This window comes from Salmo salar, chromosome 09 (genome assembly GCF_965601325.2).
Source record: "Salmo salar chromosome 09, fSalSal1, whole genome shotgun sequence".
Lineage (NCBI taxonomy): Eukaryota > Metazoa > Chordata > Actinopteri > Salmoniformes > Salmonidae > Salmo > Salmo salar.
In genome coordinates, this window is record NC_138299.1 from 24,773,637 (window position 1) to 24,800,893 (window position 27,257).

At 45.8% G+C, this 27,257-nt stretch overlaps 1 protein-coding gene across 1 annotated transcript in view; it reads left to right on the top strand.

Moving 5' to 3' along the window:
• The window catches only part of LOC106610987 (fibroblast growth factor receptor-like 1), a 70,372-nt gene extending 43,278 nt beyond the window's left edge, over nt 1-27,094 (top strand). The window contains exons 4-7 of the mRNA XM_082955673.1: nt 10,325-10,411; nt 10,528-10,812; nt 11,580-11,933; nt 21,194-27,094. Of these exons, the coding sequence (XP_082811799.1) occupies nt 10,325-10,411; nt 10,528-10,812; nt 11,580-11,933; nt 21,194-21,630 (1,163 nt within the window). The 3' untranslated portion in view covers nt 21,631-27,094. The remainder of the gene's footprint in view (nt 1-10,324; nt 10,412-10,527; nt 10,813-11,579; nt 11,934-21,193) is intronic.
• The last annotated feature ends 163 nt before the right edge of the window (nt 27,095-27,257 follow it).

Below are 27,257 nucleotides of genomic sequence, written 5' to 3' on the forward strand. Positions count from 1 at the left end.
CAATTGGATATCACAAAATTGGGGAGAAAAAGGGGTAAAAGTACCCCTTCCCCCCAAAATATGTTTTATCTGTTGACTGTTCCTGGACAATAAAAATAGATTTATAGACACACACCAAGAGGAGGAATGTCAAAATTCACACTAGAGCTGTATTTCATGAAAGTCATGGTTTCATGGTTGTCTATGACTGTACTGTACTTACATTATTTTACAGTACATGTAAAATAAGAGCACTACTTTTGGCAGACATTTATCGACTGTGCAAAGTTTCAGGTTGCCCACATGATTTACAGTGGATCATGCTGAGTTCAGAACAATCCATATGATTGCAGAGTACAGCACCATTTGTATAAATCAGGTCAATGTATCCAAATGATAGATAGCATCTCTCTCTCTCTCTCCTTACCAGGGTTGGGTAGGATACTTTCTAAATGTAATCCATTACAGTTACTAGTTAGCCTACTTATCCAAAATTGTAATCAGTAATTACCCAAACTCAGTAACGTAATCGGATTACTTTCCGTTACTTTTGGATTACTTTTCCCTTAAGAGGCATTCGAAGAAAACAAGAAGGATCCATCAAACGCATTTGGTGTGTTATCATAGTTGTCTCTGATTTGTGGTCAGACTTGCTCAGGGAGAACAAACAAACTTACTTTCAATGCTGAATTAAATGTCATTGAGAAAACAGAAAGGTGTCATAGTGTATTGTTTTGCAAACATCCTTTCTGAATTTAAAAGTAATCTAAGAAGTAATCATCTAGTTTTTAAACAGTATCTGTAACCTGATTACAATATTCTTTGCTGGTAATGTAACTGATTACAGTTAAAGTTTTTTGTAATCAGATTACTCTCCAACCCTGCTGCTTACGTACTGTAGTAGTGTTTGTAACTCAAAACTGATTTATCGAGCTTGGCGTCTGCAGTTTGATGAAATGAAAAGTATTTAGGCTTTCAGTAGTGCCGAAACAGGGGGAGGTTTATAAGATAAGTTCAACATGCCTGCTTGTATTATTATCTACTCCCACACAGGACAGAGATGTCTCTTTAAAAGTTCAAAGGCATTTTTTTTCTTGAGGGATACTGTTTTCTCATGTGTATTTTATTAAACTGAACACCATTATTTTCACCCTCTCTGATCTCCACCACAAACTGTTTGGGCTCGCTCTTAAGCCTGATGGAGTTGGTTCTGTTTTTCTTTCCCACTGTTTGTGGTGAATGCGTGACAACCCAACACCAGTCTCTCAGCAGTCATTCCACATCTCTGTTTTGTAAGACCACAGAGACCTCCCCCTCGCTCTCCTCTCTCTCTCTCTCCTTGACGTTCTCTGATCCATCATTCCAGCCAGGGACTGGCACACATCACCAGTTTATTTGTTTTTATAATAGTCCTATCAGGCGTGCAGTGCAGTCAGAGGCTTTTTTGGCTACGGAGATTAGGGGAGCCTCATTTTAAAACATTTACAGGACGGAAGTCATACATTGGGAGAACTGACAGCCTAAAAACGGTAGAATGGTCCATAATTATTGTGAGCGGAACATTTCCAATCAATGGTGAAATTATTGTACCTCTTGATGTACCTAATTGTTAGACATTTTAATAGTGTTTTGTATATAGTTCAATGCCTGGTGGAGAAGGCTGGTAGACTTCTCAGAGAGATGATTTATTTGAAGTGTTGTAAATGGGAGGTGTAATATTGGCTAACTTCCAGCGTAGCTCTGCAAACAGCATCCATCATTTGAGTGGATTCTTTTTACTGGAGCTCAAAAAGAGTGCTGTTCAATATCCTGGCTGGCTTTGAAGCTCAAGGCCCGTAGTGCACAACACACTTTTTAATCAGGACAGAAAGAGAGAAGGGCAGGGAGTAGAAGGAGAGGGCGAGTAGGGGAGAAACAATGGGATAGTGGTATAAGAAAGAAATGGTAGATGTGGAAGGAATAAAGAGAGAAAAGAGTGAGAGAAAGAAAAGGGGTGGTCCTGGTGATATAAGGGTGTTTCTCCATCCAGCCGCGGGTGTAGAAGAAATCCTTCTGCCAATCAGCCTGTCCTCCCCTGAGCTATCCCAAGAATCTGGTCAGCCAGTGCAACATGGCGCCTTCTCAATCCCCCTAGCTGGCTGTTTGTGCCCTGTTTGGGGGGGTCTCCTGACAACTGACTCCCACCCGACCCTCCTAAACTCCCCCCCAAACCCCCCCCCACCCCACCCCACCCTCACCCCTCCTGCTGGTGGACTGGAATAGATAGGGACATGACTGCCACACTGACAGACAGACAGATACACGATCTACACTGATCCGTTTTTTTTACAATTAGCATGGTGTAAAGTTTATATTGTAACACAGTGTTGACACAGCACAGACCATTTAAACAGAGAGAGGATCATGGTAACCTTCATTTCTACATGGATACTTTAAATCTCTATAGTACAGTGGTAGTGATAGTAGAAGTGCTGTAGTGGAAGTGATAGTACAGACTTTGTTGACTGTCCAGTTACACTGCATTATGTGTGGCTGATAACATGTGGTGGTTGTTTGATGATGTAGTGATGATGTAAGGCCACTACTCATTACTTTCTCTGGACATTAGAATGTCCCCAACTACATCTGAAGCTCATTGTGACCCACAGAATGATGGGGCATTTTCCTGAGATTCAGTTGAAGCTCAAGGCCAGGGGAGTGAGAGTGACGTATTTCCTTTGGCTGGATTTGTGAATGAAGAGGAGAGAAAGAAGTGAGGGCACCAGACCCAGTGGTACAGTAGGCTAGAGAGACAGTTTCATTGGATTCTTTGGTTGTTGTTAGCCGTTTACTTTGCCTGTCTTCCCAACATTATGTCTGTAACTGAATGTGTCTGGGTACGTGGGTGCGTGGGTGTTTGCCTTTCCCTTCCATCTCTAAATGTACAAATGTGCTGTGTTTATTTAGAAGTTATATTCCATTTTGGTAATACAATTGGAATACAAAGTAGTCTACATGTTTTATCGCTTGAAAGTTGTGTCCTGCAGAATCCGAGTGGATTGCTGTTCTTAGTTACTCTTTGATGAGGGAGGATAGGGCCCCTCTCAAGGAGAGAGAGAGAGGGTACAAAAAGGATTGACAGGGAGGCATGCAAGTCCTCTCCTTTTACTGATAATTGTATTTTTCAGTATTCCAACAATAACAATTATGTAGCAGCACTGAGATGTCCTGCCTTCCCCCAGTCTGCAGGTCCAGGGAGCCAACATTGTGTAAAGACAATAGCAGCCTAGGATAGTAGTTTAGACCCAGACTCATAAAGGGTACCATTGTTCAAGGACCTCCAGAAAATAGAGAGGAAAGGAACCAAAAAAATGTGAAAAGAAAATCCGGGCAGCGTGGGACCGTGTTCTGTTTGGATTGGGAAGTTCAGGAACCAGGAGGAATGTGGAGAACCCAAGTGAGCAGCAGAGAAATATATCTTCCAATGGAGGCTTTTTTTTAAAGGGAATGGGTTATTATAGTTGGCCAGTTTAAGCCCTTCAAATAGTCATGACATCATGACTGGGCCTTGTGCTGGAGGTGGCAGACAATGGAAGTTTTGTGCCCAGAGAACCATAGACAGCTTTGGGGGTTTGGGGAAAGTCGGAGGGTGCCTGGAGTGGGGGGTTAGAAGACACATCTGGTCTCTTTACCTGCCCCATTCAAACGCAGAGTGTGCACCAAACTGGATTTGGACAAATTTTACTGGAGGCTACACTGGGTTCAGGCTCTGTACAAGGTGTATGGCAGTGTTTCCCAAACTAGCAGTCGCCTGATTTGAAAATGAGGTCGCGAGAGAAACTCTGAAATAAAATTAAAAAAACTTGTGCTTGGTTCATAGAAGCAGGGTTACATCAGTAACCTCCGGTAGCCGCTAGATGTGGTTATAATAAACAGAGCGGTTTCAGTTTTCTTCCTACAAATGTTGCTCTATCTTTTGAACTGTTTAAGCTACAAAATATTATGACGCCATCACTTAGGAACACATATCCCACTGGGCACAGACTTCAGTTCAACGTTTAGTTTTGATTTACATTTGGTTGAGTTGTCAGCTAACGTGAATTCAACGTGAAATCAACAAAACATTTCACCATGTCATAGGATTTAAGTTAAAAGTTGTGTGAAAAAAAGACGAAATCCCCCTACGTTGATGACTTTTTGCTAATCCAATTAGTTTTCCACGTTGATTCAATATCATCACATTGATTTTTGGGGTTGAAATGACATGGAAACAACGTTGATTAATAATTTTTTACCCCAGTGGCATGTGTCTTCTGTTTCCCTCTACAATGCCCACAAGCCGTGCAGGACTCAGTAGACCAGGCACTAAATCAGACTGGGGGAAAAAGAATATCAACATGTTATTGCCTGATGGTCTTCACAACTTCCCAATACCTTTCTGATGCATTTCAGTCACTTCAAACCATACTGTCTTCAGATTGAAATACAGTCAAAAGTACTGTCGGATTGATTTACAATAGACTGTCATAGCCCCAATTAAAAAAATAAATAATGGCCGTTGATTACATCACTTTTTTTACATGGTGGTGTTAGGTATGCATAAATGGCTGTAAGGGAGTCAGGCGCAGGAGAGCAGATATTGGGTAGCAAACGGAGCCTTTTATTTAGGCGAACCAAAAACACACGGCACAACGAACACGAAATACAATACGGGTTGACATAACCCAGCGCAACCAGTCTAACGTGCGCATACATGAAACAATAAACAATCCCACACAAAGACATGGGGGGGAACAGAGGATTAAATACACAACAAGTAATTGGGGGGATTGAAACCAGGTGTGAGGAAAACAAGACAAAACAAATGGAAAATTAAAAGTGGATCGATGATGGCTAGAAGACCGGCGACGCCGACCGCCAAGAGCTGCCCGAAAAGGAGAGGACCCGACCTCGGCGGAAGTCGTGACAGGTGGGGTCGCACATTTTTGCTAAATATCAAAATGGGGTTGTGGGCAAAAAGTTAGGGAACCCCTGGTGTATGACAGTAGAACATATATTTTATATTTATTTATGAAATGTACCTATAAGACGTATTTTCTAACTACTGAGTAACACATTCACTTAATTTAATTTATGAAATGTGTTTGACGTCACTATCAGAATTGTATAGTGGATACTTCAGAATGTGAAGCTTTAGAAAGTAGGCAACGTTAGAACTGACAAGCTCAGTGCTGGTATATTGGAAAATATTTGAAACTTGTGAATGACTCTACTAGCATGAAGTGATTCAGTGCAGTAGTTGCATGTGTAATCTATCTATATGACACCCTGCTCTGCTTTGGTTGAACTTCTTTAATTTGTCATAAAGTTTGGTATTCTGAGGAATGGTAGTAGTTGGCAAGGAACTTGATACATTCCATAAATTCATCAATGTCTACCTCATGAAGTGGATATGCATTACAAATGATCTATTATGTTTCATTGATAATATTTTCACTAAGCCGTGTCTTAGCTCCACCACATGAAGTCAGTCAGTCAATGACATCAACTCCACAGCTGTCTCCCAGAGCTGCACTTATGAAAACTGATCATATTACTCCCAAATGTTACAGCGTGTGACCTTAGGATACACTGAGGGGGTACATGCTATCTATAAATGCTAAATTTACTCAGATGGAGCCAAGCGTGTTTTACTGTGCTTGTTTGGCTGGGGGCCATGTGTCACAAGGGTTGTCGAAAGGGGACCAAGGCGCAGCGTGTAAAGTGCTCATATTTCCTTTATTAAAGAAAACACTTAGACCAAAATAACAAAAACGACAGCCAACAGTTCCGTAAGGTACACTGACAAAATGGCAAACAACTACCCACCCAAAACAACCACCTGTCACGCCCTGACCACTCTACTATGGAAAATGACCTCTTCCAAGGGTCAGGACGTGACAGTACCCCCCCCCCCAAAGGTGCAGACCCCGACTGCACCCAAACAAAAAACAACAAAAACAACCCCAAACACAAAGGGAGGGAAGGGAGGGTGACAAACATCTATGGCGGCTCATGTGCTACACCCAGACCCTTCCTCTCCCTCCGATCCTCCAGCAACGGAGGCGGCTCCGGCTCAGGGCGTAACCCCCGTTCCGCCCGCAGATCCCTCCGCTTCTGTAACACAGGCCTGTGCATCACTATCGGAGGAATCAGACTGTAGATCATTACCGGAAGCTCTGTGCTGTAGACCACCGCTGGAGGTTCTGACCTACAGGCCGCCGCTGGAGGATCTGGGCTGCAGGCCGCCGCTGGAGGATCTGGGCTGCAGACCGCCGCTGAAGGCTCTGGGCTGCAGGCCGCCGCTGAAGGCTCGGGGCTGCGGACCGTCGCTGGAGGCTCCGGGCTGCGGACCGTCGCTGGAGGCTCCGGGCTGCGGACCGTCGCTGGAGGCTCCGGGCTGAGGAGCATCGCTGGAGGCTCCGGGCTGAGGAGCGTCGCTGGAGGCTCCGGGCTGTGGAGCGTCGCTGGAGGCTCCGGGCTGTGGAGCGTCGCTGGAGGCTCCAAGCTGAGGAGCGTCGCTGGAGGAAGAGTGCGAGGAGCAGGCACAGGACGTACTGGGCCATCGTGGCACACTGGAGGGAGAGTGCGCGGAGCAGGCACAGGGTACACTGGGCCTTGGAGGCACACTGGAGGTCTGGCACTTAGGGCTGGCACAACCCGTCCTGGCTCAATGTTGACCCTAGCTCGGCAAGGGCGGGAAGCTGGAATAGGCCGCACTGGGTTGAGCTGGCGAACTGGGGTTACCGTGCGTAGAGCTGGCGCAGGATAACCTGGGCCGAGGAGACGCACCGGAGACCAGGAACACTGAGCCGGCTCACTCCTTCCTGGCTGAATGCCAACTCTAGCACGGCAGCGGTAAGGAGCTTGCACCGAGCGCACCGGGCTGTGAGTGCGCATGGGCGACACCGTGCGCACCACCGCATCACACGGTGCTTCTACAGTCACTCGCTCCCCACGGTAAGCACGGGGAGTTGGCTCAGGTCTTAACCTCGCCTTCGCCAATCTACCCGTGTGCCCCCCAAAACATTTTTTTGCCGCTGCCTCTCGGCCTCCAGTTGCTTGCCTAGCCGTTCCTCCCAGTATCGCCGTTCCGCCCTCGCTGCCTCTATCTCCTCCGGCGGGCGGCGATATTCTCCCGGCCTTGTCCACGATCCTGCCCCATCTAGGATCTCTTCCCAGGTCCACTCCTCTGAGCCATACTGCTTGTTCCCGCTCATCCTCCTGGAGAATGCACGCTGCTTGGTCCGTTGGTGGTGGGTAGTTCTGTCACAAGGGTCGTCGAAAGGGGACCAAGGCGCAGCGTGTAAAGTGCTCATATTTCCTTTATTAAAGAAAACACTTAGACCAAAATAGCAAAAACGACAGCCAACAATTCCGTAAGGTTCACTGACAAAATGGAAAACAACTACCCACCCAAAACAACCACCTGTCACGCCCTGACTACTCTACTATGGAAAATGACCTCTTCCAAGGGTCAGGGCGTGACACCATGTAACGCCCTGGCCATAGAGAGGGGTTTTTTGTTCTTTATTTTGGTTAGGCCAGGGTGTTACATTGGGTGGGTGTTCTATGTTCCTTTTTCTCTGTTTTTGTATTTCTTTGTTTTGGGCCGAGTAGGGTTCCTAATCAGAGGAAGCTGTCTATCCTTGTCTCTGATTAGGAATCATACTTAGGCAGCCTGTTTTCCTTTGGGGTTTTGTGGGTAGTTGTTTCTGTTTAGAGTTTTTCCTGACAGGACTGTCTGGCTGTCGTTTTTGGTTTATTTTTGTAAAGTGTTCTCTTTTCATTAAATTACCAAAGATGAATACACATCCTCTGCTGCACCTTGGTTTTCTCACGACGACAGCCCTTACAGAACTACCCACCACAACTGGATCAAGCAGCGTGCTCGGGAGGAGATGTACACCTGGTCTCATCAGGAGTGGATTGGGAGGAAAGACTGGACATGGGGCCAGGTGAACGAAAGATATCAGAGCCTACCCGGGAAGAACGAGAGGCACACGGGTAGTTCGGCTGGACCAGGGGTGAGGCCTGAGTCAACTACCCATGCTTTTCAGGTGCCTGCCTCTCGCACTCTCTCTCCAGTACGTCCTGTTCCTGCTCCCCGCACTAGCCTGAAGGTGTGTGTTACTAGTCTGGCGTCTCCAAAGCCAGTCCCACGCATCAGGCCTACAGTGCGCATTCCCCGTCCTGAGCTTCCGGCGACAGTTTACAGTCCGGAGCCGACAGAGCCGCCCGCCAGTCCGGAGCCGCCAGAGCCGCCCGCCAGTCCGGAGCCGCCAGAGCCGCCCGCCAGTCCGGAGCCGCCAGAGCCGCCCGCCTGTCCGGAGCCGCCAGAGCCGCCCGCCTGTCCGGAGCCACCAGAGCCGCCCGCCTGTCCGGAGCCACCAGAGCCGCCCGCCTGTCCAGAGCCGCCAGAGCCGCCTGCCAGCCTGGTGAGTCCTGTGCCTGCGCCCAGGGCCAGGCCTCCTTCATGTCTCACCAGCCTGGTGAGTCCTGTGCCTGCGCCCAGGGCCAGGCCTCCTTCATGTCTCCCCAGCTTGGTGAATCCTGGGCCAGAGCCGCCAGAGCCACCCGCCAGCCCGGAGCCGCCAGAGCCGCCCGCCAGCCTGGTGAGTCCTGTGCCTGCGCCCAGGGCCAGGCCTCCTTCATGTCTCCCCAGCCTGGTGAGTCCTGTGCCTGCGCCCAGGGCCAGGCCTCCTTCATGTCTCCCCAGCCTGGTGAATCCTGGGCCAGAGCCGCCAGAGCCACCCGCCAGCCCGGAGCCGCCAGAGCCGCCCGCCAGCCCGGAGCCGCCAGGGCCATCCGCCAGCCCGGAGCCGCCGGAGCCGCCCGCCAGCCCGGAGACGCCGGAGCCGCCCGCCAGCCCGGAGCCGCTGGAGACGCCAGGGTCGCCCGCCAGCCGGGCGCAGCCAGGGACGCCCGCCAGCCGGGCGCAGCCACGGTCGCCCGCCAGGCGGGCGCAGCCAGGGACGCCCGCCAGCCAGGCGCAGCCAGGGTCGCCCGCCAGGCGGGCGCAGCCAGGGACGCCCGCCAGCCGGGCGCAGCCAGGGTTGCCCGCCAGTCCTCCGGCGCAGCCAGGGGCGCCACCTAAGTGGACGAAGCCGAGGGTGGAGCGGAGGCCACGTCCCGCACCTGAGCCGCCGCCGTAGGAAGGCCCACCCGGACCCTCCCCTTCAGTGTCAGGTTTTGCGGCCGGAGTCTGCACCTTTGGGGGGGGGGGGGGGGGGGGGGGGTACTGTAACGCCCTGGCCATAGAGAGGGGTTTTTTGTTCTTTATTTTGGTTAGGCCAGGGTGTTACATTGGGTGGGCGTTCTATGTTCCTTTTTCTATGTTTTTGTATTTCTTTGTTTTGGGCCGAGTAGTGTTCCTAATCAGAGGCAGCTGTCTATCGTTGTCTCTGATTAGGAATCATACTTAGGCAGCCTGTTTGCCTTTGGGGTTTTGTGGGTAGTTGTTTCTGTTGTGTGGTTTGCACCGACAGAACTGTTGGCGTTCATTTGTGTCTTATGTTCAAGTGTTTTGTATTATTAAAATTCAATATGAACACTCACCACGCTGCATCTTGGTCCCCTCTTTCAGATGATCGTTACACACCATGTTAATGAAAATGTAAAAAGTGTGAAACAAAAAGCATTGAATTCAACTGAAACATTTTTCCACTGCTTGTTGAATCCCTTACGAAAAAAGATTGCAGTCAGTGTGCAGTATAACCGCAGTACACTGCAGTATAACTGCAATTAGAGTGCAGTATAACTGCAGTATGCTGAAAATACTGCATCCAAAATAACACCGTTTTTTTTACTGCAGTAATTTGCAGTGTAACTGCAGTTGGAGTTCAGTTCAAAATACCACAGTCGACTGCAGTTACTGCACTTTTACTGCAGTTTCAAAACTGCAATCTTTTTTTGTAAGGGAATACTCATAAGCCTCATAATTGTGTCCTGAGTTAGACGAGAGGTGAATCTGACTAACAACGTGTGTCTACTCCATAAAACAACGTATTTGATAGTGTTCAGCTTTGAATGTGAATTAATGATATAAACCGCTTTGAAATAACAAAGAAAAACACCCCTCTGAGATCAGAACTGGAAGGTCACTCCAGTTGATGTTAGCCCAAATGGCGACAGAAGTCTTTCAAGTTTAACACTAGTGAAATCCTAATAGGCTTACTTCATAATCTCTGTCATCACCCTCTGTTAAGACCTCCAAGGCCTTTCCTGTGTGAGTATTGGGCATAACTTTTATGCCATGTTCAATTATATGTTGCATCTTTCCTTTGCAATGTTAAAATATAAATGTTCTGTTCCCTTTCCCCTACAGATGACTCTGGTGTTGTTAAGACTGGGCCAGGGGTCCCTGGTGGGGTGGAGTCAGAGTATGACCCTGACCACCTATCAGGAAAACTAGGTAAGATCATAAAAAAAGCAACATTACTAAAGTTATTTGCATTAGATTGAGTCTTATTTTATGATTCTGTTATCCATCTCTGCAAAGTAGTAAACCCCAAACTCTTTTTCCCAAAGTGCGTCCCCGCTTCACACAGCCTGCTAAAATGAGGAAACGGGTGATTGCCCGCCCAGTGGGGAGCTCTGTGCGGCTGAAGTGTACAGCCAGCGGTAACCCTCGGCCAGACCTTGTGTGGCTGAAGGACGACAGGCCCCTGACGGAGCGCGAGGTTGGCGAGGGGCGCCAGAAGAAGTGGACTCTGAGCCTGAGGAACCTGACCCCGGAGAACAGCGGCAGGTACACCTGCAGAATCTCCAACCAAGCCGGAGAGATCAACGCCACCTACAAAGTGGAGGTCATACGTAAGTATCATACAGTCACAGAGGCCTGAGTTATAAATACACTTAACGAATCAGTCCAAGATCTCATAGCTAATGTATGAGGTAGACTCCTCGGGAAAGAACCATAAAATACTGTATTATATACTGTATCACAGTCCTGCAGACTGAGTTCTATGGACATTGTGATAATGATAAATGTTGGCTATCATGGATGGAAACTCAATGTGAACGTTGATACAATTGCCACGTAATCATAGTAACGTCGGGTCTGGATTTGAGGAGGAACCATAACCTTTTGGAGATCCTTGCTCTCTGATCTACCTTCGTCAGACGGCTGCGTTTGATCAGTAAGTCTTACTCATATCCCTACTCCATGGATGAATGTGCTTGTCTAATCATGTACGTATATGAGAAGCATATTGAGAAGGCAGGTCTGAGAATGAGGGTTGTGTTCTGGTGTGTGGGGGGAGGAGGAGGGGGCTGCTCAACCACAAGCCCCTCCAATCTTGAGCTGATTAGGATCCAGCTGTCTGCCAGCCCCCCACCCCCCTGAACCCCTCCTCCCCCTGAGATGTGTGTCCTGTACAACCAGGAGCAGAGAGAGAGGAAACTAATCACACATACTTCTTGTGTTACATGTGGTATTTCTCTCTCTCCGTCTCTCTCTGTTACAATTACAAGTTCTAAGCCTGAGGCCAATAACTGCCATTACGCTGGTACATGCAGAGAGTCAGCCTTGTTGAAATTTGGAATAGTTGTGACAGTTCGTCCATTATGTCTCTCTGCAGAGCGGACCAACTCCAAACCCATCTTGACGGGCACTCACCCGGTCAACACCACAGTGGACTATGGGGGGACTACCTCATTCCAGTGCAAAGTGAGGAGCGACGTCAAACCGGTCATCCAGTGGCTCAAGCGTGTGGAGTCCAACGAGGAGAGTCGGTACAACTCCACCATCGAGGTGGGCGACCATCGGTTCATGGTGCTGCCCACGGGAGAGGTGTGGTCACGCCCTGATGGCTCCTACCTCAACAAGCTGCTCATCACCCGTGCCAAGGAGGAGGATGCTGGCATGTACATCTGTCTGGGTGCCAACACCATGGGCTACAGTTTCCGCAGTGCTTTCCTCACCGTGCTGCCAGGTAAGACCAGAGCCAGGCTGTCAGCCATCTAGTACATCATTACCTTTAACCTGGCCCCCCAACAATCCAAATTTCAAAACCTTCCCCATCACGTACAGTTGTGGCCAAAAGTTTTGAGTATGACACAAATATTCATTTCCACAAAGTTTGCTGCTTCAGTGTCTTTAGATATTTTTGTCAGATGTTACTATGGAATACTGAAGTATAATTACAAGCATTTCATAAGTGTCAAAGGCTTTTATTGACAATTACATGAAGTTGATGCAAAGAGTCAATATTTGCAGTGTTGACCCTTCTTTTTCAAGACCTCTGCAATCCGCCCTGGCATACCCTCAATTAACTTCTGGGCCACATCCTGACTGACGGCAGCCCATTCTTGCATAATCAATGCTTGGAGTTTGTCAGAATTTGTGGGTTTTTGTTTCTCCACCCGCCTCTTGAGGATTGACCACAAGTTCTCAATGGGATTAAGGTCTGGGGAGTTTCCTGGCCATGGACCCAAAATATCCATGTTTTGTTCCCCGAGCCACTTAGCAAGGTGCTCTATCATGCTGGAAAAGGCATTGTTCGTCACCAAACTGTTCCTGGATGGTTGGGAGAAGTTGCTCTCGGAGGATGTGTTGGTACCATTCTTTATTCATGGTTGTGTTCTTAGGCAAAATTGTGAGTGAGCCCACTCCCTTGGCTGAGAAGCAACCCCAAACATGAATGGTCTCAGGATGCTTTACTGTTGGCATGACACAGGACTGATGGTAGCGCTCACCTTGTCTACTCAGGACAAGCTTTTTTCCGGATGCCCCAAACAATCGGAAAGGGGATTCATCAGATATTTTTTTTTTACCACAGTCCTCAGCAGTCCAATCCCTGTACCTTTTGCAGAATATCAGTCTGTCCCTGATGTTTCCTGGAGAGAAGTGGCTTCTTTGCTGCCCTTCTTGACACCAGGCCATCCTCCAAAAGTCTTCGCCTCACTGTGCGTGCAGATGCACTCACACCTGCCTGCTGCCATTCCTGAGCAAGCTCTGTACTGGTGGTGCCTCGATCCCGCAGCTGAATCAACTTTAGGAGACGGTCCTGGCGCTTGCTGGACTTTCTTGGGGGCCCTGAAGCCTTCTTCACAACAATTGAACCGCTCTCCTTGAAGTTCTTGATGATCCGATAAATGGTTGATTTAGGTGCAATCTTACTGGCAGCAATATCCTTGCCTGTGAAGCCCTTTTTGTTCAAAGCAATGATGACGGCACGTGTTTCCTTGCAGTTAACCATGGTTGACAGAGGAAGAACAAGCACCACCTGTCACGTTCGTTTGTAGAAATGGACCAAGGTGCAGCGTGGTAGGCGTACATTTTACTTTTATTAAAAATGACACCGGAAAAAACAACAAAATACAAAAACGAACGTAAAGCTATATGCAGTGCAGAAAGCAACTACACACAAACAAGATCCCACAATCTAAGGTGGGAAAAAGGTCTGCCTAAGTATGATCCCCAATCAGAGACAACGACAAACAGCTGCCTCTGATTAGGAACCATACTAGGCCAACAAAGAAATAGAAACATAGATTTCCCACCCTAGTCACACCCTGACCTACCCAAATAGAGAATAAAAGGGATCTCTAAGGTCAGGGCGTGACACTACCCTCCTTTTGAAGCTTCCAGTCTGTTATTCGAACTCAATCAGCATGACAGAGTGATCTCCAGCCTTGTCCTCGTCAACACTCACACCTGTGTTAACGAGAGAATCACTGACATGATGTCAGCTGGTGTAACGCCCTGGCCATAGAGAGGGGTTTTTGTTCTTTATTTTGGTTAGGCCAGGGTGTTACATTGGGTGGGCGTTCTATGTTCATTTTTCTATGTTTTTGTATTTCTTTGTTTTGGGCCGTGTGTGGCTCCCAATCAGGCACAGCTGTAGTTCGTTGTTGCTGATTGGGAGTCACACATAAGTAGCCTGGTTTTCCTTTGGGTTTTTGTGGGTGATTGTTTTCTGTTTAGTGTGTAACCGGACAGAACTGTTGCTGGTCGTTTTGTTTATTTTGTAGTGTTCATGCGTTCCATTAAATATCTTGAAAGATGAACACATCCTCCGCTGCACCTTGGTCTCATTTTAACGACGGCCGTTACAGCTGGTCCTTTTGTGGCAGTGCTGAAATGCAGTGGAAATGTTTTTGGGGGATTCAGTTCATTTGCATGGCAAAGAGGGACTTTGCAATTAATTGCAATTCATCTGATCACTCTTCATAACATTCTGGAGTATATGCAAATTGCCATCATACAAACTGAGGCAGCAGACTTTGTGAAAAATAATATTTGTGTCATTCTCAAAACTTTTGGCCATGACTGTACACACAAACTCCCTATATTGATCTTTCAAATGAGTACCTCTGCAACCTGAAACAAGCCATCCCAAACACACTGAGAATGCTGGTCATCAACTACAGCTCAGCTTTCAACACCATAGTCCCCTCTAAGATCATTAAGCTCAGGGTCCTGACTTCCTGACAGGCAGACGCCAGGTGGTGAGGGTAGGCAACATCTCTTCCGTCATGATGACTCTCAACACAGGGGCCCACCAGGGGGGTCAAAAGCTTAAACTTTCTCGGCATGTACATCATAGAGGACCGGGAGAGGATGAATGAGCCAATTCGAAGATGGGGATGATGGTATGAATTTAGCCAGGACAACGGGGTTAACGCCCCTACTTTCACGATAAGTGCCATGGGACCAAAGAGAGTCAGGACAACCGTTTAACGTCCCATTTGAAAGACGGCACCCTACACAGGGCAATGTCCCCAATCACTGCCCTGGGGCATTGGGATATTTTTTTAGATCAGAGGGAAGAGTGCCCCCTAATGGCCCTCCAATACCACTTTAAGCAGCATCTGGTCTCAACCAGGACCAACCCTGCTTCGCTTCGGAGGTAAGCCAGCAGTGGGATGCAGGGTTGTATGCTGCTAGCTCAGATCCTCAAGAAGTTCTATAGCATCTTGACCAACTGCATCACTGCCTGGTATGGCAACTGCACCGTCCTCAACTGCAAGGCTCTACAGAGGGTGATACGGATGGCTCAATGCATCACTGGGAGCAAGCTCCCTGCCCTCCAGGGCATATACACCAGGCGGTGTCTGAGAAAGGCCCGGGAGATCGTCAAGGACTCCAGTCACCCAAGCAACGGACTGTTCACTCTGTTACTATCTGGAAAGCGGTATCGGAGCATTGTATCTCGGAACAACAGGCTCCAAGACAGCTTCTACCACCAGGTCATCAGACAGCTGAATAGCTAACCCTAGCTGTCCACCTGCTTAGACCTGCATCTTAAAGACTACAGTGCATTTGGAAAGTATCCAAACCCCTTGACTTTTTCCACATTTTGTTACGTTACATCCTTATTCTAAAGTGGATTAAATCCTTTTTCCCCCTCATCAAGCTATACACAATACCCCATAATGACAAAGCAAAAACAGGTTTTTAGACATTTTAGCAAATATGTTAAAAATAAAAAACTGAAATATCACATTTGCATATTCAGTATTCAGACCCTTTACTTTGGCAGCGATTACAGCCTTGAGTCTTTTTGGGTATGACGCTACAAGCTTGGCACACCTGTGTTTGGGGAGTTTCTCCCATTCTTCTCTGCAGATCCTCTCAAGCTCTATCAGGTTGGATGGGGAGCGTTGCTGGACAGCTATTTTAAGGTCTCTCCAGAAATGTTTAATCGGGTTCAAGTCCGGGCACCCGAAGCCACTCCTGCGTTGTCTTGGCTGTATGCTTAGGGTCGTTGTCCTGTTGGATGCTGCCACCACCATGCTTCACCATAGGGATGCTGCCAGGTTTCCTCCAGATGTGACGCTTGGCATTCAGGCGAAAGAGTTCAATCTTGGTTTCATCAGACCAGAGAATCTTGTTTCTCATGGTCTGAGATTCCTTTAGGTGCCTTTTGGCAAACTCCAAGCGGGCAATCGTGTGCCTTTTACAGAGGCGTGGCTTCCGTCTGAACACTCTACCATAAAGATCTGATTGGTAGAGTGCTGTAGAGATGGCTGCCCTTCTGGAAGGTCCTCCAATCTCCACATAGGAACTCTGGAGCTCTGTCAAAGTGACCATCGGGTTCTTGGTCACCTCCCTGACCAAGGCCCTTCTACCCCGATTGCTCAGTTTGGCCGGGCGGCCAGCTCTAGGAAGAGTCTTGGTGGTTCCAAACTTCTTCCATGAAATAGTTATGGAGGTCACTGTCCTCTTGGGGACCTTCAATGCTGCAGAAATGTTTTGGTACCCTTCCCCAGATCTGTGCCTCGACACAATTCTGTCTTGGACATTTCCTTCAACCTCATGGCTTGGTTTTTGCTCTGACATGCACTGTCAAGTGTGGGACCTTATATAGACAGGTGTTTGCCTTTCCAAGTCATGTCCAATCAATTAAATTTACCACAGGTGGACTCCAATCAAGTTGTAGAAACATCTCAGGGATGATCAATGGTTACAGGATTCACCTGAGCTCAATTTCGAGTCTAATAGCAAAGGGTTTGAATACTTATGTAAATAATATATTTCTTTTTTATATATATATATATATATATATATATATATATATATATATATATATATATATACACTACTCAAAAAAATAAAGGGAACACTTAAACAACACAATGTAACTCCAAGTCAATCACACTTCTGTGAAATCAAACTGTCCACTTAGGAAGCAACACTGATAGACAATACATTTCACATGCTATTGTGCAAATGGAATAGACAACAGGTGGAAATTATAGGCAATTAGCAAGACACCCCCAATAAAGGAGTGGTTCTGCAGGTGGGGACCACAGACCAGTTATCAGTTCCTATGCTTCCTGACTGATGTTTTGGTCACTTTTGAATGCTGGCGGTGCTTTCACTCTAGTGGTAGCATGAAACGGAGTCTATAACCCACACAAGTGGCTCAGGTAGTGCAGCTCATCCAGGATGGCACATCAATGCGAGCTGTGGCAAGAAGGTTTGCTGTGTCTGTCAGCGTAGTGTCCAGAGCATGGAGGCGCTACCAGGAGACAGGCCAGTACATCAGGAGACGTGGAGGAGGCCGTCGGAGGGCAACAACCCAGCAGCAGGACCGCTACCTCCGCCTTTGTGCAAGGAGGAGCAGGAGAAGCACTGCCAGAGCCCTGCAAAATGACCTCCAGCAGGCCACAAATGTGCATGTGTCTGCTCAAACGGTCTGAAACAGACTCCATGAGGGTGGTATGAGGGCCCGACGTCCACAGGTGGGGGTTGTGCTTACAGCCCAACACCGTGCAGGACGTTTGGCATTTGCCAGAGAACACCAAGATTGGCAAATTCGCCACTGGCGCCCTGTGCTCTTCACAGATGAAAGCAGGTTCACACTGAGCACGTGACAGACGTGACAGAGTCTGGAGACGCCGTGGAGAACGTTCTGCTGCCTGCAACATCCTCCAGCATGACCGGTTTGGCGGTGGGTCAGTCATGGTGTGGGGTGGCATTTCTTTGGGGGGCCGCACAGAGTTAGCCTGAGGTAGCCTGACTGCCATTAGGTACCGAGATGAGATCCTCAGACCCCTTGTGAGACCATATGCTAGTGCGGTTGGCCCTGGGTTCCTCCTAATGCAAGACAATGCTAGACCTCATGTGGCTGGAGTGTGTCAGCAGTTCCTGCAAGAGGAAGGCATTGATGCTATGGACTGGCCCCCCGTTCCCCAGACCTGAATCCAATTGAGCACATCTGGGACATCATGTCTCGCTCCATTCACCAACGCCACGTTGCACCACAGACTGTCCAGGAGTTGGCGGATGCTTTAGTCCAGGTCTGGGAGGAGATCCCTCAGGAGACCATCCGCCACCTCAGGAGCATGCCCAGGCGTTGTAGGGAGGTCATACAGGCACGTGGAGGCCACACACACTACTGAGCCTCATTTTGACTTGTTTTAAGGACATTACATCAAAGTTGGATCAGCCTGTAGTGTGGTTTTCCACTTTAATTTTGAGTGTGACTCCAAATCCAGACCTCCATGGGTTGATAAATTGGATTTCCATTGATTATTTTTGTGTGATTTTGTTGTCAGCACATTCAACTATGTAAAGTATTTAATAAGATTATTTATTTCATTCAGATCTAGGATGTGTTGTTTAAGTGTTCCCTTTATTTTTTTGAGCAGTATATATTTATATGTACATTTGCAAACATTTAAAAAAAACTGATGAGGATTTTTATTAATTTAATCCATTTTAGAATAAGGCTGTAACGTAACAAAATGTGGAAAAGGGGAAGGGGTCTGAATACTTTCCGAATGCATTGTATTTGCACCTTAGAGACAATCTGCACTTTAGAGACTATCTGCACTTTAGAGACTATCTGCATTTTAGAGACTATTTGCACTGACACATCCATCCATCCATCCATCCAACCCTCACACACACACACACACACACACACACACACACACACACACACACACACACACACACACACACACACACACACACACACACACACACACACACACTCAACACTGATGTTCTATTATATACTACTTGTTCAACTGCGTGACCAAGACACTCCCCACTTTATATTTATAATACATTAATACTTGACATAGCACATCCATGATTTATACTGTATACAGTCAGTTTATTAGGTACACCACCCCGTACAGACAGTGACTCACATGGCTGTGTCTTGCTATATAAAGCAGGTAGACAGGCATTGAGGCATTCAGTTACTGTTTGATTGAACGTGAGAATGGGAAAAACAAGTGACCTAAGCAACTTTGAGCATGGTACGATCGTCAATGCCAGGCAGGCCGGTTCTGGTATCTCAGAAATTGCTGGCCTCCTGAGCTTTTCACGCACGAAAGTACGCATCTGAACATTGTTGTTGACCAGGTGCATCTCTTCATGGCTACAGGGTGTACCTAATAAACTGACCACTACGTGTATATTGTATACTCATCAGCTTACTACTACACATACTACCTATTCTATTACTTATTGTATGGCCCTATTATTATTGATATTGATCATTGTACTGCAATATTGCAGGAGCTTGCACACAAGCATTGCGTAGCACCATTTATACCTGCTGTAAACTGTGCATGTGACGAATAGAATTTGATTTGATACTAGAGCTCCCCTTAACCTTAATTTGGCTTTCTCAAATCCCCAAGATCCTGGGATTCTGTCCTGTACAGGGAGATATTCATATTTCCAGTGCATGTAATGCAATAATACTCAGAGTAATGAACATGATAAAACTCCTCTTTGTTTCCAGTTTTCTTCAACCACTGATTCTTGTAAACTTTGCATTGGTGAATAATGTAGTATTGACCCACTGCAGTGATTTAATTAATCAACCAAGACTCTCTGATGTATTGCTACAGTTGAAGTTGGAAGTTTACATACACTTCAGCCAAATACATTTAAACTCAGTGTTTCACAATTCCTGACATTTAATGCGAGTAAAAATTCCCTGTCTTAGGTCAGTTAGGATCAACACTTAATTTTAAGAATGTGAAAAGTCAGAATAATAGTAGAGAGAATGATTTATTTCAGCTTTTATTTCTTTCATCACATTCCCAGTGGGTCAGAAGTTTACGTACACACAATTTGTATTTGGTAGCATTGCCTTTAAATTGTTTAACTTGGGTCAAACGTTTCGGGTAGCCTTCCACAAGCTTCCCACAATAAGTTGGGGGAAATTTGTCCCATTCCTCCTGACAGAGCTGGTGTAACTGAATCAGGTTTGTAGGCCTCCTTGCTCGCACAAGCTTTTTCAGTTCTGCCCACAAATTTTCTATAGGATTGAGGTCAGGGCTTTGTGATGGCCACTCCAATACCTTGACTTTGTTGTCCTTAAGCCATTTTGCCAAAACTTTGGAAGTATGCTCTGGGTCATTCTCAATTTGGGAGACCCATTTGCGACCAAGCTTTAACTTCCTGACTTATGTCTTGATATGTTGCTTCAGGATATCCACATAATTTTCCTTCTCATGATGCCATCTATTTTGTGAAGCGGACCATTCTCTCCTGCAGCAAAGCACCCCCACAACATGATGCTGCCAACCCTGTGCTTCACGGTTGGGATGGTGTTCTTCGGCTTGCAAGCCTCCCCCTTTTTCCTCCAAACATAACGATGGTCATTATGGCCAAACAGTTCTATTTTTGTTTCATCAGACCAGAGGACATTTCTCCAAAAAGTACGATTTTTGTCCCCATGTGCAGTTGCAAACCGTAGTCTGGCTTTTTTTATGACGGTTTTGGAGCAGTGGCTACTTCCTTGCTGAGCGGCCTTTTAGGTTATGTCGATATAGCACTCGTTTTACTGTGGATATAGATGCTTTTGTACCTGTTTCCTCCAGCATCTTCACAAGGTCCTTTGCTGTTGTTCTGGGATTGATTTGCACTTTTCGTACCAAAGTACGTTCATCTCTAGGAGACAGAACGTGTCTCCTTTCTGAGCGGTATGACGGCTGCGTGGTCCCATGGTGTTTATACTTGCTCACTATTGTTTGTACACATGAACGTGGTACCTTCAGTCGTTTGGAAATTGCTTCCAAGGATGAAGTAGACTTGTGCAGGTCTACAATGTTTTTTCTGAGGTCTTGGCTGATTTCTTTTGATTTTCCCATGACGTCAAGCAAAGAGGCACTGAGTTTGAAGGTAGGCCTTGAAATACATCCACAGGTACACCTCCAATTGACTCAAATGATGTCAATTAGCCTATCAGACGCTTCTAAAGCCATGACATCATGTTCTGGATTTTTCCAAGCTGTTTGAAGGCAGTCAACTTAGTGTATGTAAACTTCTGACCCACTGGAATTGTGATACAGTGAATTATAAGTGAAATAATCTGTCTGTAAACAATTGTTGGAAAAATGTATTGTGTCATGCACACAGTAGATGTCCTAACCGACTTGCCAAAACTATAGTTTGTTAACAAGAAATTTGTGGAGTGGTTGAACTACGAGTTTTAATGACTCCAACCTAAGTGTATGTAAACTTCTGACTTCAACTGTATATGTGTATATATATAATGACAATTACAACAATACTGAATGAACAATGAACACTTTTATTTTAACTTACTATAATACAAAAATAAAATCTATTTAGTCTCAAATAAATAATGAAACATGTTCAATTTAGTTTAAATAATGCAAAAACAAAGTGTTGGAGAAGAAAGTAACTCCTCACTTTAGAATGATTGATTCCATGTTGACCGATCATTATTTTTCGGGTCCTCTCCTCCTGCAGACACCAAGCCACCCATCCCCCCGATGTCCACCCCAGCCTCCAGCACCCTACCCTGGCCTGTCATCATCGGCATCCCTGCTAGCATGGTGTTCATCTTCGGTACAGTGCTGCTGTGGTTCTGTCAGAGTAAGAAGCACTGTTCCCCTCCCAGCACTCCGGCTGCGGCTGCCCAGGTCCTGCAGGCCTCCCACCGGCTGCCCTACCAGGAGAGGGACAGGAGCTGTGTGGCCCACTTCTCCACTTCCTCCAGCCCAGAGAAGGACTGCCTGGGCTCCATAAACTATGAGGAGTATCTGGCTCAGCAGCAGCTTCTCCTCACTCAGGGGGGTTCTGCCCTACCCCCCAAAATCTACCCCCAAATCTACCCAGACATCCACACTCACATCCACTCCCACGTGGACGGGAAGGTGCACCAGCACATTCACTTTCAGTGTTAGCCATGTGCCAAATATAATATAATAATATATGCCATTTAGCAGAAGCTTTTAGCCAAAGCAACTTATAGTCATGCGTGTATACATTTTAAGTAGGGGTGGTCCCAGGAAATGAACCCACTATCCTGATGTAGCAAGAAACATGCTCAACCAACTGAGCTACAGAGGACCAAATGTAATGTTGTCCCCTTCTCTGCGCCTCTGAAGAATGGCATCGTACAGTGAGGGTCTGAGCTGTGGACTGAACCTCAGAGAACAGCTCTCTGGTTACACAAATGCTCTTTGAACTGTCACCTTGCCTGTGCTGGATCTTGATCTGACTGGACATGACTAGGGCTTAATAATGATAATTTAGTAATGTTCAACATTCAAATGAAGGTGATCTTGCATGAGCAGTTTTAGTGGTTTGTGCATAATGGCTGCCCTTGTGATATCTCAACTAAAATAACCACAATGAAAATATGTATGGTGTTTACGCACCTGCATACCTGCCTGGTCCTTGGTGCTACTTGTTTCATATCAACACCACTAAAAGACATCAAACCCCGATGTGCACTTTGTACACAAATCCCCAAGGGATTCTGCAATGTGTTAACGGCTATTCAGACTTACTGAGAGGGCTATGGGTCGTTCCACCAATTTGGTGCCCTTTGAGAAGTTTTTTTAATTGTTATTATTTTTACATTCTGTCATAAAGATCACATGTTCGACTTCATAAAAAAAAGTTTTCCCATCTCTAAAATTCTTAGTTGCTACATCCATTTTTGGAGTTTTAAATGAATGATATACACAGCACAAAACATTAAGAACACCTGCTCTTTCCATGACATAGACTAACCAGGTGAAAGGTATGATTCCTTATTAAATTCCTGTTAAATTCACTTCAATCAGCATAGGTGAAGGGGAGACAGGTTAAAGAAGGGTTTTTAAGCCTTGAGACAATTGAGAAATGGATTGTGTATGTGTGCCATTCAGAGGGTGAATGGGATAGGCAAAATATTGTGCTTTTGAACGGGTATGGTAGTACGTGCAGGTGCACCTGGTTTGTGTCAAGAACTGCAACTCTGCTGGGTTTTTCACGCTCAACAGTTTCCTGTGTGTATCAAAAATGGTCCACCACCCAATGGACATCCAGGCAACTTGACACAACTGTGGGAGGCATTGGAGTCAACCAGTGCTGAATTTGTCAATCGGGAGGTGCCGGGAACAAAAAGTGAGCGTGAGAGGGGGATTACCTGGGGAGCTCTGAGGTACCTGAACACATGAGAAACAATCACGCATGTATATCATCACATTTGCGTAGTGACGTAGAGTAGAGTCATTTACAGAAGTTGCACACATGGGCAAAAAAATGTTGTGGCCAAGGGTCCAGGTATTTTTGGGCCTTTTATAAACGCATTTCATGCGATTCTACATCATTTTACATGACTGGAGATTTTTGCATATATTTTTTCAATGCCGCGTCTGGGAACTCGGAGCTGGGAAATCTCCGACTTCCGACTTCAGTACATTCAAGACAACTAGGAAATCGGTTAAAAAAAAACGACCTCCGACTGGGAAAATTATTTATTTATATTCCTTTTTTTTGTTTTACCCTTTTTCTCCTCAATTTCGTGTTATCTAATTTGTAGTTACAGTCTTGTCTCATCGCTGCAACTCCCGTACGGACTCGGGAGAGGCGAAGGTAGAGAGCCGTGCTGCTTCTTGACAAAATGCTTGCTTAAACCGGAAGCCAGCCACACCAACGTGTCGGAGGAAACACCGTACACATTGCGACCGTGTCAGCGTGCATATGCCCGGTCCGCCACAGGAGTCGCTAGAGCGCGATGGGACAAGGACATCCCTACCGGCCAAACCCTCCCCTAACCCGGACGACGCTGGGCCAATTGTTCGCCGCCCCGTGGGTCTCCCGGTCGCGACAGAGCCTGGACTCAAACCAGGATATTTAGTGGCACAGCTAGTCTGAAAATTATGATTTCTAGGATGTTGGTAAAAGCCACTGGTTAGTATCAAAGCAAGGAAACAAAACACAGCCGATTTCAATTATTTACGACAACAGCCCTAATGTTGGAATCAATCATTGTCATCCAGTCACATTTATGATCCTGTTCTAGCAGGATCCGGCTGAAATTAAGCACCGAAGTCAACATGGGCCAGCATCCCTGTGGAACTCTAGTGTCAATGCCCTGAATAATTGAGGCTGTTCTGAGGGCAAAAGCGGGTGCAACTCAAAATTAGGAAGTTGTTCCTAATTTGTATACTCAGTGTATATTCATAGATAAAAAAATAAAAAAAGAATATAACGTAGAAATGCCTCACGAGTTTAGTTAAGCTGTCGTACCCCATCAGAACCCAAAAAGATAATCTTATTTTACTCCAATGTTTGTAAAATAAAAAAATAAAAAAGTAAATGTAAAGAAAAAAAAAAGTATAGCCTCAAAACATGAATTTGTATATAATGGATGGTCAGTTCTTGCATCCATACCTCTGCTTATGAATTTGAGAGTGGTTACATTTCTCCAGGCACATCCCTCAGCTTATAACTAGGGTTTAAGATTGATGGTGAAAACTTGGTGAAATATTGGGGTTAAGTGGGTTAAAATCTTCCTAGAAGTCACATAGGGTGCATGGAGGGATTCTCCAAGTTGTCTATATGAAAGGGGTATTTCATTTATTATAACAGGTTTTTAAAATCCAATATTGTACTCAAGAGGCACTCATTTCATGGAACAACCCATATCCATCAGTAACTGTGCTGTTTACCCATCTCAACTAACCTAGAGGGGTTAGGGCCAGTTTAGACCTTTACCTCTAAACCTGTTGTAGGGCACACGATACAGTACTTAAGCTCTGCTAGGTGATGATGTTGAAGGATGCATGGAATATAATACAAAAGGGCTGGTTTTACACTCATACTCAGGTAGTCCCTTTGATGAAAAAAAAAAGTTCATTGTTTGAATGCACATCTATTTAACCCTGACCACTAGTGTCCATCAATAATCCTGTTTCATTTCACTCACAGTCACCCCTGAAGGCCTCGAAGGGCTATATGAAAAATCGATAGGTAGCATTTTTTGGGGGCATTTGAATCATGTCCATATCGAAGACTGCAAGGAATAATATTGCACCAATGTTGACTGTTTGACTAGACTCACTACATATCACTGCCGGAATCCAAATGTTACTTAGGTTACCACCACTACTAGCCTTTTGTATGTGTTTTATAGAATCCTTGCAAGAGGTATGAGGTCAAAAATATCCCCAGTGTTGCAGTGAATATATATAACACCATAATAATGAGTACTTGGGACCGCAGTCTAATCCAACAACAATTGATATAGATGTAGTCATTTTATATGCATTTTAAAAGAGATGTGTATTTAATTTATTTTGTTATGGAAATGTATTGTTTATTTTTCAAAGTCAGGCATTTTGAATATGTTGAATGTGTAAGATTATATTTACTGTAGTTGCAATGTAAAGTATACAGTGCATTCGTAAAGTATTCAGACCCCTTGACTTTTTCCAATTTTGTTACGTTACAGCCTTATTCTAAAATGTATTAAATTGTTTTTTTTTCCTCATCTACACAGAATAGCCCATAATGCAAAGCAAAAACAAGTTTAGACATTTTAGCAAATTTATAAAAAAATTGAAAACTGAAATTACATTTACATAAGTATTCAGACCCTTTACTCAGTACTTTGTTAAAGCTTCTTTGGCAGCGATTACAGCCTCGGGTCTTTGGGTATGACGCTACAAGCTTGGCACACATGTATTTGATGAGTTTCTCCCATTCTTCTCTGCAGATCCTCTCAAGCTCTGTCAGGTTGGATGGGGAGCATCGGAGTACAGCTAATTTCAGGTCGGGTTCAAGTCCAGGCTCTGGCTGGGCCACTCAAGGATAGAGACTTGTCCCGAAGCCACACCTGCATTGTCTTGGCTGTGTGCTTAGGGTTGTTGTCTTGTTGGAACGTGAACCTTCACCTGCTCTGGAGCAGGTTTTCATAAAGGATTTCTCTGTACTTTTTTTTAGGGGGTGTATCAGCCTTTTCTCTGTAATTTGCTCTATTCAGCTTTCTCTCGATCCTGACTAGTCTCCCAGTCCCTGCCACTGAAAAACATCCCCACAGCATGATGCTACCACCACGCTTCACCGTAGGGATGGCGCCAGGTTTCCTCCAGCCATGACGCTTGACATTCAGGCCAAAGAGTTCAATCTTGTTTCTCATGGTCTGAGTCTTAGGTGCCTTTTGGCAAACGCCAAGCTGGCTGTCATGTGCCTTTTACTAAGTTGTTCCGTCTGGCAACTCTACCATAAAGGCCTGATTAGTGGAGTGCTGCAGAGATGGTTGTCCTTCGAGAAGGTTATCCCATCTTCAGAGGAACTCTGGAGGGCTGTCAAAATGACCATCTGGTTCATGATCACCTCCCTGACCAAGGCCCTTCTTCCCCAAATGCCCAGTTTGCCTGGGTGACCAGCTCTAGGAAGAGTCTTGGTGGTTCCAAACTTTTTCCATTTAAGAATGGAGGCCACTGTTATTGGGGACCTTCAATGCTGCAGACATTTTTGGGGGACCCTTCCCCAGATCTGTGCCTTAACAGTCTCGGAGCCCTACGGACAATTTCTTCGACCTCACGGCTTGGTTTTTGCTCTGACATGCACTGTCAACTGTGGGACCTTACATAGACAGGTATGCGCCTTTCCAAATCACATAGAATCAATTGAATTTACCACAGGTGGACTCTAATCAAGCCGTGGATAAACAAATGCAAACAGGATGCACCTGAACTCAATTGAGTCTCATAGCAAAGGGTCCGAATGCATGTGAATAAGTTTATTTTTAATACATTTGCAAAACATTTAAATAAACTGTTAGCTTTGCCATGGGGCATTGTGTGTAGATTGAGGAATAAGGCTGCAGCGTAACAAAATTAGGAAAAAGTTAAGGGGTCTGAATACTTCCAAATGCACTGTATTTCATATATTAAAGGTAGACTCAGCGACATGACATTTCCACAAGCAGCAACGCAGATATGTATATGAGCGAGATGCAAGACCGCTCTGTCACAGTGCCTGCACATTTTTTTATTGAATGTTTATTTAAACTAGGCAAGTCAGTTAAGAACAAATTCTTATTTTACAATGACAGCCTACCCCGGCCAAACCCGGACGATGCTGGGCCAATTGTGCGCTGCCCATGTGCAGGGGTTCACTTCATGCTGTTCACAGCGTGGTAGCCACAGGATCAAAACAGTGGAGACATTGAGCCTCATGCTTCAACACTCTTTGTTGCTGAAATTGACCCACTGCGGTTTACTTTCTGCTGAGTCTACCTTTGACATTGCCAACCAGGTTACTCATATTTAGTTTATACAAGTACTTACAGTTGGTTATGTTTCACAATCTTATCAATGTACACCATTGAAAGTCATTTGAAGTTTGATTAAAGGACAAGCAAATGTACACTTTTTGTTCATGGCCTCAATTCAAGGTTGTTCCTGTAAAGCACGTGTCACTCATTCCATGGCAAACCTAGGATTTTTGCTCCTCCCTGGTACTTAGTTGATGAAAAGGTCACTAATTAGTAAGGAACTCCTTCACCTTTCTGGCTTAACTGGAAAAAAAA